Source organism: Arvicanthis niloticus, chromosome 24, assembly GCF_011762505.2.
Source record: "Arvicanthis niloticus isolate mArvNil1 chromosome 24, mArvNil1.pat.X, whole genome shotgun sequence".
Taxonomy (NCBI): domain Eukaryota; kingdom Metazoa; phylum Chordata; class Mammalia; order Rodentia; family Muridae; genus Arvicanthis; species Arvicanthis niloticus.
In genome coordinates, this window is record NC_133432.1 from 35,000,254 (window position 1) to 35,015,097 (window position 14,844).

General features: G+C 43.8%; 1 protein-coding gene across 1 annotated transcript in view; it reads right to left on the reverse strand.

Annotated features, from left to right (window-relative positions):
- Baiap2l1 (BAR/IMD domain containing adaptor protein 2 like 1) overlaps window positions 1–14,844 on the reverse strand; it is a 94,200-nt gene that overhangs the window by 42,100 nt on the left and 37,256 nt on the right. The window contains exon 3 of the mRNA XM_076923635.1: window positions 10,753–10,839. Coding sequence (XP_076779750.1) covers window positions 10,753–10,839 — 87 coding nt within the window. The remainder of the gene's footprint in view (window positions 1–10,752; window positions 10,840–14,844) is intronic.

Genomic DNA, 14,844 nt, shown 5'->3' on the forward strand with positions numbered 1-14,844 from the left:
GTACATGTGTTGTGCCCCCACCCCCATTACATAAATTAGAAAGGGAATAATTTTTTTTTCCTAAAAGCTAGGATAAGAGGCTGGCAAGATGGCTCTGTCATACAAGCATAAGGACTTGAGTTCAATACCCAAGCACCTATTATAAAAAGCTGGGTGTGGTAATGGTGGTATGTGCTTGTAATCCCAGCACTGGGGAGGTGGAGACAGTTAGAACCCTAGGGTTCAATGACCAGCCAGTCTAGCTTGTCTCAAAAAGGAAAAACAATTCTCCAGGGGAACACTGCTTGAACCTGAAAACTGAAGTTGAATTCGGGCTTCCAATACACATATGTGTGCATGTGTGACACACATGCTAGAAGAAGCAGTCATGTTGTAAATTGTTCCAAAGTAAATACAATGTGCCTAATATGAAATGGTATCTGAGAAAAACAGAAAATGCAGACTTCACTCACCTCTGAGCCAGTTTCTAGCCCTATGGCACCTGCGTGTTTAACACTAGCTTTTATTCTGCTGAGTGATGCTAGCAGGATAATCTGACTGCCATATAAGAAGGCATGTCAAAAAAATGTATCTTTTTATGTATAAAAATTAAATTGGCACCACAGGACACATAGCCCAGATCTAGTCAACGAATAGCTACGTGACAAGGACAGGTGCCTCTTTGAACCTACTTCCACCTCTGTGAAAGGGATGTAATGTTACTAACTACATCTCATAGGGTTGTCACAAGGACTGCAGAGTCAATGTATATTCCACGCTAGGACACTGCCTGGCCTCTGGCCGGCTGTCAGGTAAACCAATGAACACCCCACTGCTTCTTATTTTCTGTGGGAAATCTCCTTAAAAGGAGCCTTAACTGTAACTAATGATCACGTGACTTGGGTTGGACTTAACTGGTCTGGCTCTGCCTTCCTTGCTCACAAACTGCTTTGAATTGTTTTATTTACATCATAGGAATGTATTACTGTAATCAGTATGCTTCTGTCCATGTGCAAATGTGTGCATGGAGGCCAGAGGTTGGTGCTGACTGTCTTCCTTTATCACTCTCTACATTATTGAGTCAGGTCTCACTATGTAGCCCTGGCTGTCCTGGAACTCACGATGGAGACCAGGATGGCTTGAACTCACAGAGATCCATTCCTGTTTCCTGAGTACTAGGATCAAAGGTGTGTGCCACCACACTCAGCTCCATTTTTCCAGACAGGTCTTTCACTGAACCAGGAGCTTACTGGCTAGTAGGCCCCAAGACCCTTCTGTCTTTACCTACTCTCCACATTCTCCAGCGCCAGGGCTTTTATGCAGATGCTGGAATCTGCACTCAGGCCCTTACACTTGCTCAGTAAGCATTTCACCCTGAGTCATATTCCTAGCCTTGCAGATTTCCTTTAAAATATTCCTTTATACCCTTTTCTGTTCTTACTGAAGACTGTCGATCTACAATCAGTAAGAGAAAGCAAACTGGCACAGTGGTACCTGCCTGTACTTCCAGTAGTCAGACGTTCAGACTGTGAGCTTGAGGGCAGCTGGGGCTACAGGAGACTGACTCGAAAGAAAGGAAGGGAAAGTGATAGAGGAAGGGAGGAAACCCATAGTTTTTTAGGGTACAGAAAGAATTATTTTGTTTTCAACTTAAGATGCTAGTCTGGAGTCTGGGGAGATGGTCTAGTGGGTAAAGGTGCCTGCCACCAACCTGACACCTCTGTAACACACCTGTGGAAGGAGAGAACTGACTCAGGTTGACCTGTCTCCATACCAGCACCATCATGTACACAGACAGACAGACAGACACACACACACACACACACACACACACACACACACACACACGTACACAAGTAAATAAAATGTAAAAAGAAATTAAATATATAACTCAAAATAATGAAACAGCTTATTAAGTTGGAACAAAATAACACTGCCTAAATTTATATAATGGTAAGATACCAAAAAAATCAAAGCAAGTTTATAAATTCCCAGAAGGCTGTTTTTTGTTTGTTTTTGTGTTTTTTTTTTAAATAAATAAATGCAAACAAACTTTTTTTTTCCTGCTTAAATGATTAAAAAAGTGATTCAGCAGCTCTTTGAAATAGTTTTCTAAAACATTTTCTCCTGGCCATTTTCTGTTTTCTCTTTCAACTTTTTTAGTACTTCCTAAGTTTAAAATAATAAGTGCTGCTTGTTTTAGAGCCAAGCCTGACAGCCTCCTTACACTGAGCTTCCTCTCTATGTGCTTGAGCTGTGGACACGGCATAGTTTTATGTGTGTGACTATAGGTCACACCCTGGCAGCCTATGGCCATGAATTTGGCCCTGTGAGTTATTTAACAGTTAAACACCGTGGATTAGACCATTTGACCTGCTGTTTATAGCATTATAGAGCTCTGAGTCTATGAATCCCAACAAGACCAAGTGGTTAAGGATTGAGTTCCTTAGAGTGCTGTGGTTGTTGGAATTATGTTGTTAATGTCTGTTAAGCCCCGACACTCAGTAAGAAACAGTTTTTCCTATCAGGCCTCTGACAGGATCACTTATGTTTATCTGTATGATATTATAAATTGCTTTTTTTGAGACCAAGTTTCATGCATTCCAGGCTGGCCTGAAGACTCATTATATAGCTAAGAATGATCTCGAAGGTATGATCTTCCTACCCCTCCAACAGCCCCACAACCCACCGAAGTGCTGGGATTATAGGCATGTGCCCAGGCTGGGCTTAAATTTGTGGTCTTTAAACTTGTGGTCTTCCTGCCTCAGTCTTCTGAGTACTTAAGTGATGGGTTCCACCACATCAGTTGACTTCTCTTTTCAAAGATGCTTTAGGGTAAACCAGGTATGGTGGCATGTACTTGGGTTACAGAATGTGACCCGGTCTCAAATCAAACAAGAGTAATTTCTCAAGAATAATTTCAACAGTGCTTGCTGGTTTTTCATATAACTTTAGATATGGACCTAGAACATCTTTTCTGTGCTTTAACAAACTGTCACATCCTCTCTAGTTTGGATCTGCTTAGAAATGTATGAAAAAAATGGAGAACGTAGCTCAGTGGTAGAGCACTTGCCTGACATATGCAAAGCTGTGGGTTTAATTCCCAATGTAGGGGGCAAACTCAAATTCCTCTCTATTTTTGAAACACAGAATGCTTTGTTACTATGTTCACACATACCCAGAAAGCAGTCTGCACTGGATGACAACTGGGGGTGCAGGGGCTCGAATTCAATTCTGACACTATCTATCTGAAGACAGTGATAGATTCCACTGGCTAAGAGCTCAGTCTCCCAAGGTCATTCCTATTCACATCTGATAGAAAATAGACCATCCCTCACTTTCACCCATCAGCTATAAGCTAGGTTTCTTACCTTGTCTTTTATGGGTTTCCCTATGGGAATCTCTCAGAATAGGTAAACATTACTGGTTCCTTAGAAAGGAGTCCTGACTGGGCGGCGGTGGCACATGCCTTTAATCCTAGTGCTCTGGAGGCACAGGTGTGTGGATCTCTGAATTCAAGGGTAGCCTGGTCTACAAATCTGAGTTCTAGAACAGCCAAGGGTACATACAAAGAAACTATCTCAAAAAAACAAAACAAAACAAAAAGAAAGGAAGAAAGATAGGAAGGAAGGAAAGAAGAGAGAGAGGGAGGAAGGAAGGAGAGGAGGGAGGGAGGGAAGACGGAAAGACTCTGGAAGGATATTAGAATCTGGAAGCATGGCGACAGGCTTCCATTCTCTCCCCGTGCACTATGCTCCACGAACCAATGTGTATCCACCTATCTAGAGCTCCCCTCAGCCCAGTCCTTACAGAAGCATCTAAAGCCATGACTGGTTTACTCACTCCCTGGCAAACAGCCCCATCCTGAGCCTCAGGTGCCTAGGTTGTCAGTCAGTTCCTCAGCATGCAGACTTATCCCTCCAGATACCAAGAGTCAAAGGTCAGCAGCTCTGTGCTAGTAATCTGGACAGAGATCAAGACTGTATTTCACACCTCTAACGTTCTATCCTTTGTGGTTGTGGTGTTGCAAGATGTCTTGAGGAGTTCCTTTCATGTGAAGGGATTTTGCTGGCATCATTTTCTCAGAAACATCTTTCTCCTTTCATCACAACCACTTCCTTCAATTATGCCAATAAATCTGGGCCCCTTCTAGTTCCTGTGGTTGCATATGCAGAGTCTGTGGAACGTGAGCAGGACAACTGGCCCAGTGAGCTATGCCTTATCAATTCCATTAGGCTATTGTTTTTATTTCTTTTCTATTTTAATCTCTTTCCCCAGCACTCACGTGTGTGCACATGCATGGTGATGTTGTCCTCTTGCTCCAGCCTCCCAAATGATTATAAGTGTGTCATTATACCTCGGTAATATGAGAATTTTAACAGACTTTCCCCTGTTGCAGTGTGGGGATGGAACCTAGAACTTGCATGCTAGGCAAGGGCTCTAACACCAAGCTTCATTCCCAACCCAGACTCTTGTTTTTAAGGGTTTTCCCCCATTCCCTTCTCCCACTCATTCTGCCCTGCTCGCACGGCCCAAAGGTTTTTATTATTTATTTATTATATGTAAGTACACTGTAGCTGTCTTCAGACACCCCCACAGGTGATTGTGAGCCACCATGTGGTCTCTGGCATTTGAACTCAGGACCTCCGGAAGAGCAATCAGTGCTCTCAACCGCTGAGCCATCTCACCAGCTTCCTTGTTTTGCTTTTCAAGATAGGGTTTCTCTGTGTAACCCTGTATGTCCTGGAACTTGCTCTATAGACCAGGCTGGCCTTGAACTCACAGAGATTCACCTGTCTCTGCCTCCCTAGGTGCTGGAATTAAAACTGTGTGCCACCACTGCCTAACTCGGCCAACCCTTTTTAAAGGACCCACAATTACAATTTTCTCCACTGAATATTAAGATGACTGCTAGGTTTCAATTTGCACAGTTATTGTTCTAGTATTATTACCATGTGAAGCAATTAACACATTTAAAATGGATGTTTTAATTGTGCCAGCTATGAAATCAGAAAAAGAACAATAGAAGAAAGAAAGAAAAAGAACGGGAAATGAAACAAACCAAAGAAATGATTGAGAGAATGAAATGACTGAGTCATGAAAAAACAAGCATCATTGTGGAAAAACATATTCTTTCAAACCCACATTACCTACTTGATGAATGAAAAGAATGAATGCAGTATTTGCTAATTTCCAAGAAGTCGGTGAAGTGAAGAGGGGACTAGAGGTGTCTTTCTAGGCTTTGGTATTTTAGAAGCTGGGAGGCACATTATCTCATTTCCTCTTCAGACAACCTACATACACAGCATGACCTTCACCTCCTTTAGGTTTGCCCAACCCACTCACAAAGGCCAAGTGTTGCAAGCTCTGTTGCACCCAGCAAACTGACACCACCACCTCTATGGCGCTCTCTCCAGTGACAGGCAGCCTGTCTCAGGATGGCAAACAGTAGCCTGGCTCTTTCCTGGGTTAGAGCTGGATGGAATGAAGACAAGTAGACCTGCCCACCTCCATGGGGATCTTAGGCTTCTCAAATCTTGCTTTGTCTTGTTTGGCTACAAAGCCTATGTCTAGGGAGAGTGACTTGTGGTCACCATGGAGGTGGGTTATCACTTCTCTCTGCAAAGGAGGTTAATTACTGTTTGTTCTTAAGCCTAGCCGCCACCCCTAAGGGAACAAGGCACCTACAGATCACTCTAAAAAAACTTTGCCCAGGAATGAATGGAATGAGTGTGGACCTCAGGTGGAGGAGGGGGAGGAGAGAAGCATCTCCATACATTCTAGTGAGGATTTAATGAGACCCAAATTTGGTGGACAGTAAAAGACACAGTGTACATGCATGTGTGTTTGTGATTTATCTGTTATTTTCACATCACTAACTTCTTGGTTCCTGCTGTTAAACAGACAGATTTGAGGGATACCATCATCTTCAAGGGGAACTGATCACCATTAAATATACTGGATAGGCCTGCTCTACCACTAATATCAACTTTAATAACTTTCTCTCTCTTTTTAATTTTAAAATTACATAAACATTTGGGAGGTTGGAATATGGACTACTTTCCATGGTGTATATGCATGTGGTGTTCAAAAGACAATTTCCAGAAACTGGTTCTCTCCACTATGTGGGTTCCAGGGAGCAAACTCAGGTCCCCAGGTTTGATGGTAAGTGCATTTTGCCAGCCCCTTCTTTCCCTTTTCAGTTAAGGTGTAACTGTGTTGCTCAGGCTAACCTTGAACTCAGGCTCTGAGTGCTGGGATCATCCCCTTTCTGAAAAGGCCCCTATGGCTGAGGCTTCAGAGGCTCCTCGGCTGGTTCGCCCTCTTCCCCTTGCCTCAGTGACAGGGCAAAGGTCAAGAACTCAGATTCTGAAGTCAGACTACCCACTAACTGAGCGATCTGACACAAGTCACCTTGCCTGTGAGAGATGGAAGGCACCTATGCCTACTACACAGGCCCAAAGTGAGAACTATTTGGTAACTATGTGTAAAATGCTGGGCAGGGCCCAGCTCACAGCAACTATTTAGGATGGGCTATTCTACAGAGTTAGGGAGACAGTCTTATATTTCTCATTGGAAAAAGTGGGCTAGACAAAAGTGGGCAGTGTCTCACTAGAAGAGACCACAGGAACTTGGGGAGGGTAGGCACTGTACACAGTCATAGCCTTCAGAAGATGTTTTTAATTTTTCTCTAGTCCCTTAGTTTTCAACACAAGGCAGCAGGAATCACACAGAAAGCAGCTGCTGAGCAGAGGAGAGGAAGCAGGCCCAGGAGAAATGCCCTGGAGTCCATGGTCATAGATATCAAAGGTGAGCAATAAAACTCAGTGGGCGGAAGAAACAAAAAGTCCCCAGTGCTGCTTCCTTTGTGCTTAGATCTTGCCTCTAAACAGGACTGGTTGGGGAAGGCAGCTGCGGTCTTCTGGAAAAAGAAGCACATTGGGCCTGTGGGAACAGGTGACAAGGTCTGATGTATACAAATGCTGGGCAAATGCATACCAGCCCATATGGGGGGTGGGGAAGCCACTCCAATCAGAGACACATGCAAAATGCAGAAGCACCACAAATGTCTGTAGGGAACATTTGTGTAATGTCCCGCCCTTCACCCCAAACCATTAAAACCAGCTCATTAATGCCAGAGATGCCTGATACCAGGGCTGTGTCCTAACAGCTGTGCCTCTCCTCTGCAGTCCTTGGCTGGCCACACCAAGGAATCTTTTCTGGCAGCTAGGCATGGACGAGTGTGACCTAACCTGGGTTATGGAGCATAGAGGGATGTGTGCTGGAACTTCTGGGCAAGAGTTCCTCCTTTATAACAGGACACACCTGGGAAGACATTTTACTTCCTGTATTTGGAGACAATGAGGAGATAAATGTGGTCATCAGGCCGGTGGTTATCTTGGTGGCCTGAGAAAATGTGTATGAAGACAAGAGATGGAGTCTGAATCCTTGCTGAGGACTGACTCAACAGGCCTCACATGGAACAATAAACATGCCTATTGCTTAAATCACAGGACATTTTGTTATGTTTAAGCAAAAGCATATTAAATTATCCCTACAGCAGCAGACGGACAGATGCCAGGTGAGACTGCCTAAATGGAAACTATCTATAGTTAAAAATCCACCCCATCTTCACCAATAGACTCAAAAGACACACTGAATGAAAAACTGGAAATGATTCACGGTCTTAACTGCAGTTATACTGTGTGGGGATGGAACTCAGGGCTCTGTGTGCTAGCCAAATAGTGCACCCCTGAGCTGTACCACAGTCCTTCATTTAAAGGTTTTTTTTTTTTTTTTTTTTTTTTTGCTTTTCGAGACAGGGTTTCCCTGTGTAGCCCTGGCTGTCCTGGAACTCACTCTGTAGACCAGGCTGGCCTCGAACTCAGAAATCCGACTGCCTCTGCCTCCCAAGTGCTGGGATTAAAAGCGTGCACCACCACTGTCCGGCTCATTTAAAGGTTTCTAATACATTAATAAAATGTGTGTGAAGACCATAGGACACATGTGGAGGTCAGAGAACAATTTTAAGAAGGAGTTAAAAGTTCTCACCTTCTATCAAATGGGTCCCTGGAATTGAACTCAGGTTCAGGTCAGCCAGCAGCAAGCATATTTACTTCTAAGCCATTTTACCAGCCCAAGTTGTCCTGTGGCCTCACTATATGGCCCAGGCTGACCTTGAGATCCTTCTGCTTTAGCTTCCAAGGGGTTCGGATTACAAGCATGTGTCACCATGCTGTCTTTGTGTGTCTTTGTGCTGGCTAGTTTTATGTCAACCTGATACAGGCTAGAGTTGTCTAGAAGGAAGGAACTTCAATTAAGAAAATGCCCCAACTAGGTTGGCCCGTGGGACATTTTTTTCACTGATAATTAATGTGGGAGGGCCCAGCTCACTGCAGGTGGTGTTATCTCTGGGCTGGTGGTTCTGGCTACTATAAGAAATCAGGCTGAGCAAGCCATGAGAAACAAGCCAGTAAGCAGCTCTGCATCAACTCCTGCCTCCAGGTTCCTGCCTCATTTGAGTTTCTGCCCTGACTGCCTTTGATAATGAGCTTGATAAGTATAAGCAAAGGACATTCTTTCCTCCCCAAGTTGCTTTTTGGTCATGGTGTTTTATCACAGAACTAGAAACCAAACTGAGACAGACTTAAATAAACTTTATGCTTCATAAGGTTATGAGTACCAGTATCCAAAGCCACACAACGTATTGGAAAAGGAAGGAAACAATCTACCTTTGTTTTTTCTTTTTTTTCTCTTTTGGAGGAGGGGTGTGTAAAGGTACCTGTGAACATGTGTGCAAGTCTGCGGAGGTCAGAGGTCGATGCCATGTGTCTTTATTAATAAACTAGCTTTTCCACCTCATTTTTGAGACCGTGTCTCTCACAGAATCTGGAGTTTACTTATTTAGGGAGATTATCTGATCACCAAGGCCCAGGGCCTCCTGTCTCTGTCTCTCTAGTGATGGGACTGTAGGCATGTGCTGCCACACTTTGCTTTTACATGAGGGCTAGGGATCTGAACTCGGGTCCGAATGCTTGTGTGCCAAGTACTTATTCACATTTCCCCAGCCCTTCTTTCTCCTCCTTCCTCTTCTATTTTTTAAAAATATGCGACTTGACTGCTATTCTTCCATGTGGGAATTTAAGTAGATATACTAAGGTATTTTAAGCAGTACCAAAAGAAAAACTAAGCAAGTCAAAGGAAGTTATTATTAAGTCTCACAAAGCAAGACTTACTGGGGTGAACTTTTTAACCTAGAGAAAATGCTGTAAATGGGTTAAAAAAAAACAAAACAAAACAAAACTAGTAAGTAAATGTGTAAAAACCTCTGAGACAGTGGACATAAGCAACTGGAAACAAAGTGAAACTTGGAAGGAGCTTCACTTCACTCCTTCTGCACTGAAATGGGAGTGTCGGGGCGGTGTTTATAACAACACTGTTGCTGTGGAAATAGTTGGTTCAATGTTATGGACTTGCAGCTGAATAAAGTAAGGTGTGGAACAGAAGTCTTATTTAAACAGTGGCGAGACCCATAAAACATTAAAACGGAGAGCTGAATGGTAGTGAGTCAGAGTGCCATGTGTGTTAATGAGAGGGTCAGACCTTTTTCTTCCTCATGCCTGACACAATGGGAGGTTTCTTCTTAATTAAATCTTATTTTTGGAACCCTGTTATCAGCTTAGCTGCTTCCAGAACCCTGAATGTCTAAAATATTACTATTGGCTATGTAAGGCTGGCTGCATGTCATTAAACTGATGGTGCTTCAGAGCTGCAACTGGTTGCCGTGACACTGGGAAGTCACAGACCCCCCCAGAGCATGAAATGGGGGTTTCTAAACCCACATGCGATTGATTCCATGTAACACAGCAGTGTTGCTAGTCCCCATATAACATCACTGCAGATGTACACTGTCTTTTGTCTATTGCTTCACCAACATTTTAGGCATAAAGCAGCCAAAGGACATGAACCCAGCCTGCCCCACATCCTGCCACCAACATCAAGCCTCTAGCTAGTTCCAGCCTTTGAACGTGGTTGGTGAGTTTCTCAGACTACTGGACACTGAGTAGAGATGGACATGTTACTCTTTAAACACACACTTGCTCTTCACTGTGTTTTCCAAATCCTTAAAGCAGAAGTCTTAGCGTCTATACAATAAAACATAGTCCACAAGCTTTAAAGATGAGAGTGGCATGTGGGTCTATTAGCAAAGTGGCCCTGCCCTGCAGGAGATGACCGCAGTGCAGTGGCAGAGCTCTGTAAATAGAAGCCCAGCTTCCCTTGGCTGTCCCAGGGGCTGCCCAGGGTGTGGCTATCCTCCTTGCCTGCACAGGGGATCCATTCATACCAGCAAAACCGGAAAAATCACAACCAAAGGCAAGTGTGGAAGCAGTGGGGGCCAAGGGCACAGCAGAAGGAGTCAAGGAGTCATTTTCCACAAGGTGAGTCACCATAAGGACTTGGCCTGTCTCACCCTCCTTGGTGCAAGATGTAGGCCACAGTTCTCCAAGCTAGAACTTCAGGGATCTGAGGTGACAGGCCAGAACCCAGGCAGCAGAGGCAGGAGCAGAGCTCCTAAGAGGCCCAAGAAGGGGCCTCCACCTTGCCCCTGAGCCCCGGTCTCCTTCCAAAAAACTCTCCGTTTTCATGTGCCAAGGTGAACTCAAAACTACGGTGCCCAACTAGTTCCCTTTTGTGTTCCTGATCTGAGTCACCTGACACGCTCAGCTTCCTGGACAGCAGGTTAAGATTTGTAGAAATGGATGGTCAGCTCACCTAGCTCCGTTGACACAGGAGACCCAGTGGCAATTTCACCAATCTTGGCCACTCCGTCGTAGTAGGCTTTTCCTGCCAGGATCATAGCTAGATAGGAATGTGATACATAAAATCATTACTCAGACAAGGAAAGGAGGGAGTGAGACAGGTTCAACATCCCAGTGTGCCCCTGGCTACAGGAAGTTCTAGACCAGACTGTTTCGGTGACATTCACAAGGCCTCGCCTGCTTCTGATGCCATTTTCCAAAGCATGTGTTCCTGATATCAAATGGTCACTGGCAGCAGACACATTTTGGGACTACAGGTCGGCCATGTCATTACTCAAGGAATATTGGGTGCTGTGGTCTAGGAACCTGTATTATGAAAGCACATTTAATTTTTCTATTAAAAAAAGAGAGCTGGGTGGTATCGGCTAGCACATGCCTTAAATGCCAGCACTCCAGAGGCAGAGGTAGAAGCAGGCAGATCTCTGAGTTCAAGGCAAGCCTGGTCTACAGAGCAAGTTCCAGGACAGCCAGGGCTACACAGAGAAACATCGTCTCAAAAAACTAACAACCAAAAAAAAAAAAAAAAGAAGCCAGGTTTGTCTACAGAGTGAGTTTAAGGTTAGCCAGGGGAGCTCGGAGATTCTATCTCAAAATAAAAATAAACAGGCTGAGGATTTGAGGAATACTTGTCTGGAATCACCCTGGTGAGAGGCTGAGGGCATAGCTCAGTGCAGACTGCTTGCCTAGCGTGCACTATATCCCTAACACCACAAAAAGACAATCCGAGTCACAACCAACCAACGTATTTGTCACTGAGGTAAAAAAAAAAAAAAAAAAAAATCTATGAAGTTTAAAATACTGAAAATTACAAACTTACTTAAAAAAAAAATAACTGAATGCTCTCTTTCCTTTTCCTTCCAGCAGAAACAACCAAAGGTTTTATTACAACAGAAGCTAGGTTCTCATCATCCTAAAATATATATTTCTGTAATAACAAAATATTTTTCAATGGAGAGCTGGCTCAGCAGTAAGGCTGTACCTTACTCTTGCAGAGGACCCAGGTTTGGCTCCCAGCACCCATGTTGAGAGGCTCACAATCTCTGTAACTTAAGCTCCAGGGCAGCCAATGTCTCTAGCCTCGTGGGCACCCTTACACACACACACACTCTCTCTCTCTCTCTCTCTCTCTCTCTCTCTCTCTCTCTCTCTCTCTCTCACACACACACACACACACAATTTAAAATAACTAAACTAAAAATTTAAAAATCGTTTCTCCTTCAGATGGACCCTGAAGGTATGGGGACAGTGTCTGCACCCCTGTGGAGATGAAGGCTGTCCACTCTGTAAAGTTCTCTGTCATCATGGGATGAACAAACAGCAGCCTGGCTTCTGCTTTACAGGTAGTTACCCTTGAGAATGGTGTATGAACAGCAAGCATTTCAACAAGACCCAGCCGAAGCCAGTGTGATTTTGGAGGAAAAATCTCCACCCTTCTCTAAACTCTGACACAGAAACCAGTTTTCCTGGAGCTCTGGAGAACACAGGAGCTTGGAAGTAAAGGGGCTTCTGGCCCCTCCTCTTTGCCCACAGAGCAGTCAGACACACACAGGCTGTTTTGTTCCAGTTTTATTTTTGTTTTTGTTTTTGTTTTTTTAATATTTTACATTCTTTTTTGTTGTTTGTTTTCGAGACAGGGTTTCTCTGTATAGCCCTGGCTGTCCTGGAACTCACTTTGTAGACCAGGCTGGCCTTGAACTCAGAAATCCTCCTGCCTCTGTCTCCCAAGTGCTGGGATTACAGGCGTGCGCCACCACAGCCCGGCTTTGTTCCAGTTTTTTAAGTGTCTCCCTGTACTGGACGTAAAACCCAAACTAGGTAGGTGCATTACTAATGAGTTACATCCTCTGTCTTTTTATTTTATTTTTCATTTTGAGATGGAGTCTCCACTAAGTTTTTCTAGGCTAGCCTTGGCTTTGTAATTCTTGTGGCTTTAGCCTCCCAAGTAGCTGGGATTACAAACCTATGCCACCAGGCCAGGCTAAGAAATAGGTTATTTATTGCATGTATGTGTCTACATATACTCATTAATGCATATGTGAAAGGGAGAAGACAGCTTTGGGAGCCATCATGGTCACCTCCACCTCCTTCGACACAGGGTCTCCCATTGGCCTGGAGCTCACCAGGTAGGCTAGCCTGCCTGAGCCGTGAGCCCCAGTGATCTGCCTGTCTCTGGCTCTTCAGTGTTGGAATCATAGGCTTGTGCCCCCACACCTGACATTTTTACATGGGTACTGAAGAGCAAACTCAGGTTCTCACACTTGAGATAAGCACTTTTCTCACTAAGCCATCTTCCCAGGCTCTGCTTTTCTTACTTAAGATAAAAAATTGTATGTATGCGTATGTCTGTGTACGAACATAACATGTACATACAGGAGCCCTCAGAAGCCAGAAGAGGACATGAGGTCCACTGGAGCTGGAGCTTTATGTAGTCGTGAGCTGTCTGATGGTGCTGGGAATGAAATTCAGGTTGGGCCCTTGCACAACCAGCAAGTGCACCCAACTGCAGAGCCATGTCTCCAACTCCTATCTGTATGTTCAGGAAGAACTCTGCCACTGAGCTACATCCCCACACCTCAAGGGGGAACCTTTAAGGGGAAGTATAGAAAAAGATTTATCATGTATAGGTGTAGCTGAAGGTATTACAGGCCAAATTCCTGCCACTGTAATTTCATTGATTTCAGCATTTACTATAGAGTTTTAAAAAATATAAATTAAGGCTTTTACTGTATTGGCATGCAAGTTTCAGACATGCAATGTTCTGGTCTCCTAGTGTTTTAGAAGACTGGAGAATTTACAGGGTACTTAACAATTGCAGACAGCATTTATATAGGCTTTTCAGGTCTTTACTTGGCTATCTTTAAGCATCGTTAAGACAAGGGAAGGGAATGTTATCAGCTCCTTTTGCTAAAGGGAGTGGAGTAGAGACATTTCAGACTGTCCCCAAGGTCGGTGTGAGTCAGCCACAGTGTACACATCTCCTGCTGAGGTACTTCACTTCCTCAGCTCTAAATCATAGTGCTTTAGCTGGAACTGAAGAAAAAGCAACTCCACCTAAAAGCAAGTGTGCTGCCAGCAAAAACGTCAACTCAGTAGATGGTGTTCAGTGAAAGTTTAAACTGTAAAGCACTGATAATCTGAAGACCATGTCAGTTGAAGAGTTGCCGTCAGGATTATATAACAGTTAAAATGTCTGTTTTACACCAACACTAAATTGAGATTTTTGAAAAGTAACTATTGACTTATATTTAAAACCATGTAACCTCACTCTTTCAAAATAGCTTTGATTTTATAATAAAGCTAAATTAACTTTAAAACTATACAAGTTGGGCTGGAGCGAGCAGGGCCCAGAAAAGAGGGAGAAGGGTGGGGGTGGGGGGACTATACAAGTTATCCAGAACTAATAAAACATAAAATAGTATTTTGATAACTTTGCCCCACTTTGTGAGAGTTTCTATTACTTACTGTTTAAGGAAACCTACAAATTCTATTTTAGTGATTGTTTAATCATCTCCTCAAGCTAGAGTTGTCTAAGTACAGACCTCTACTGGAAAATTTTTTGCTTGTTTTTGAGACAGGGTCTCATATGAAGCTCGGGCTGTCCTGGAACACACTATGTAGACCAGGCTGGCTTGTAACTCACAGAGCTTCACCTTCCTCGGGCACTCCAAGTGATTGGATTAAAAGCATGCACTATGCCCCACTGATAATTTTTTTCTTAAAACAGTTTCATTGGATTCCTATTCTGCTAAAGCCTGCATGGGTCTCCCACAAGTCCATATTTCATGTGCTTGAATAGTTTCAATGAACTGCACCCCTTCAGATATCAAATCTGTGGTTACCCAGGACACTGGTCATGGAACTGGCCAGTACAGTACCAACAAGCATGGCATGCACTGGAACCTAGTAAATGCTAGGCCATTAAGTGCTGCTATAGTAAGGACCTTGATGGAGAAAGGAAATCAAGCAGAGTGAGCCCTGAGTCTGCAGAGAGCTATCTTGTCTTACAGGGGAAACTGAAGGTGGTGTCTTAAGCCATCAAGACTGT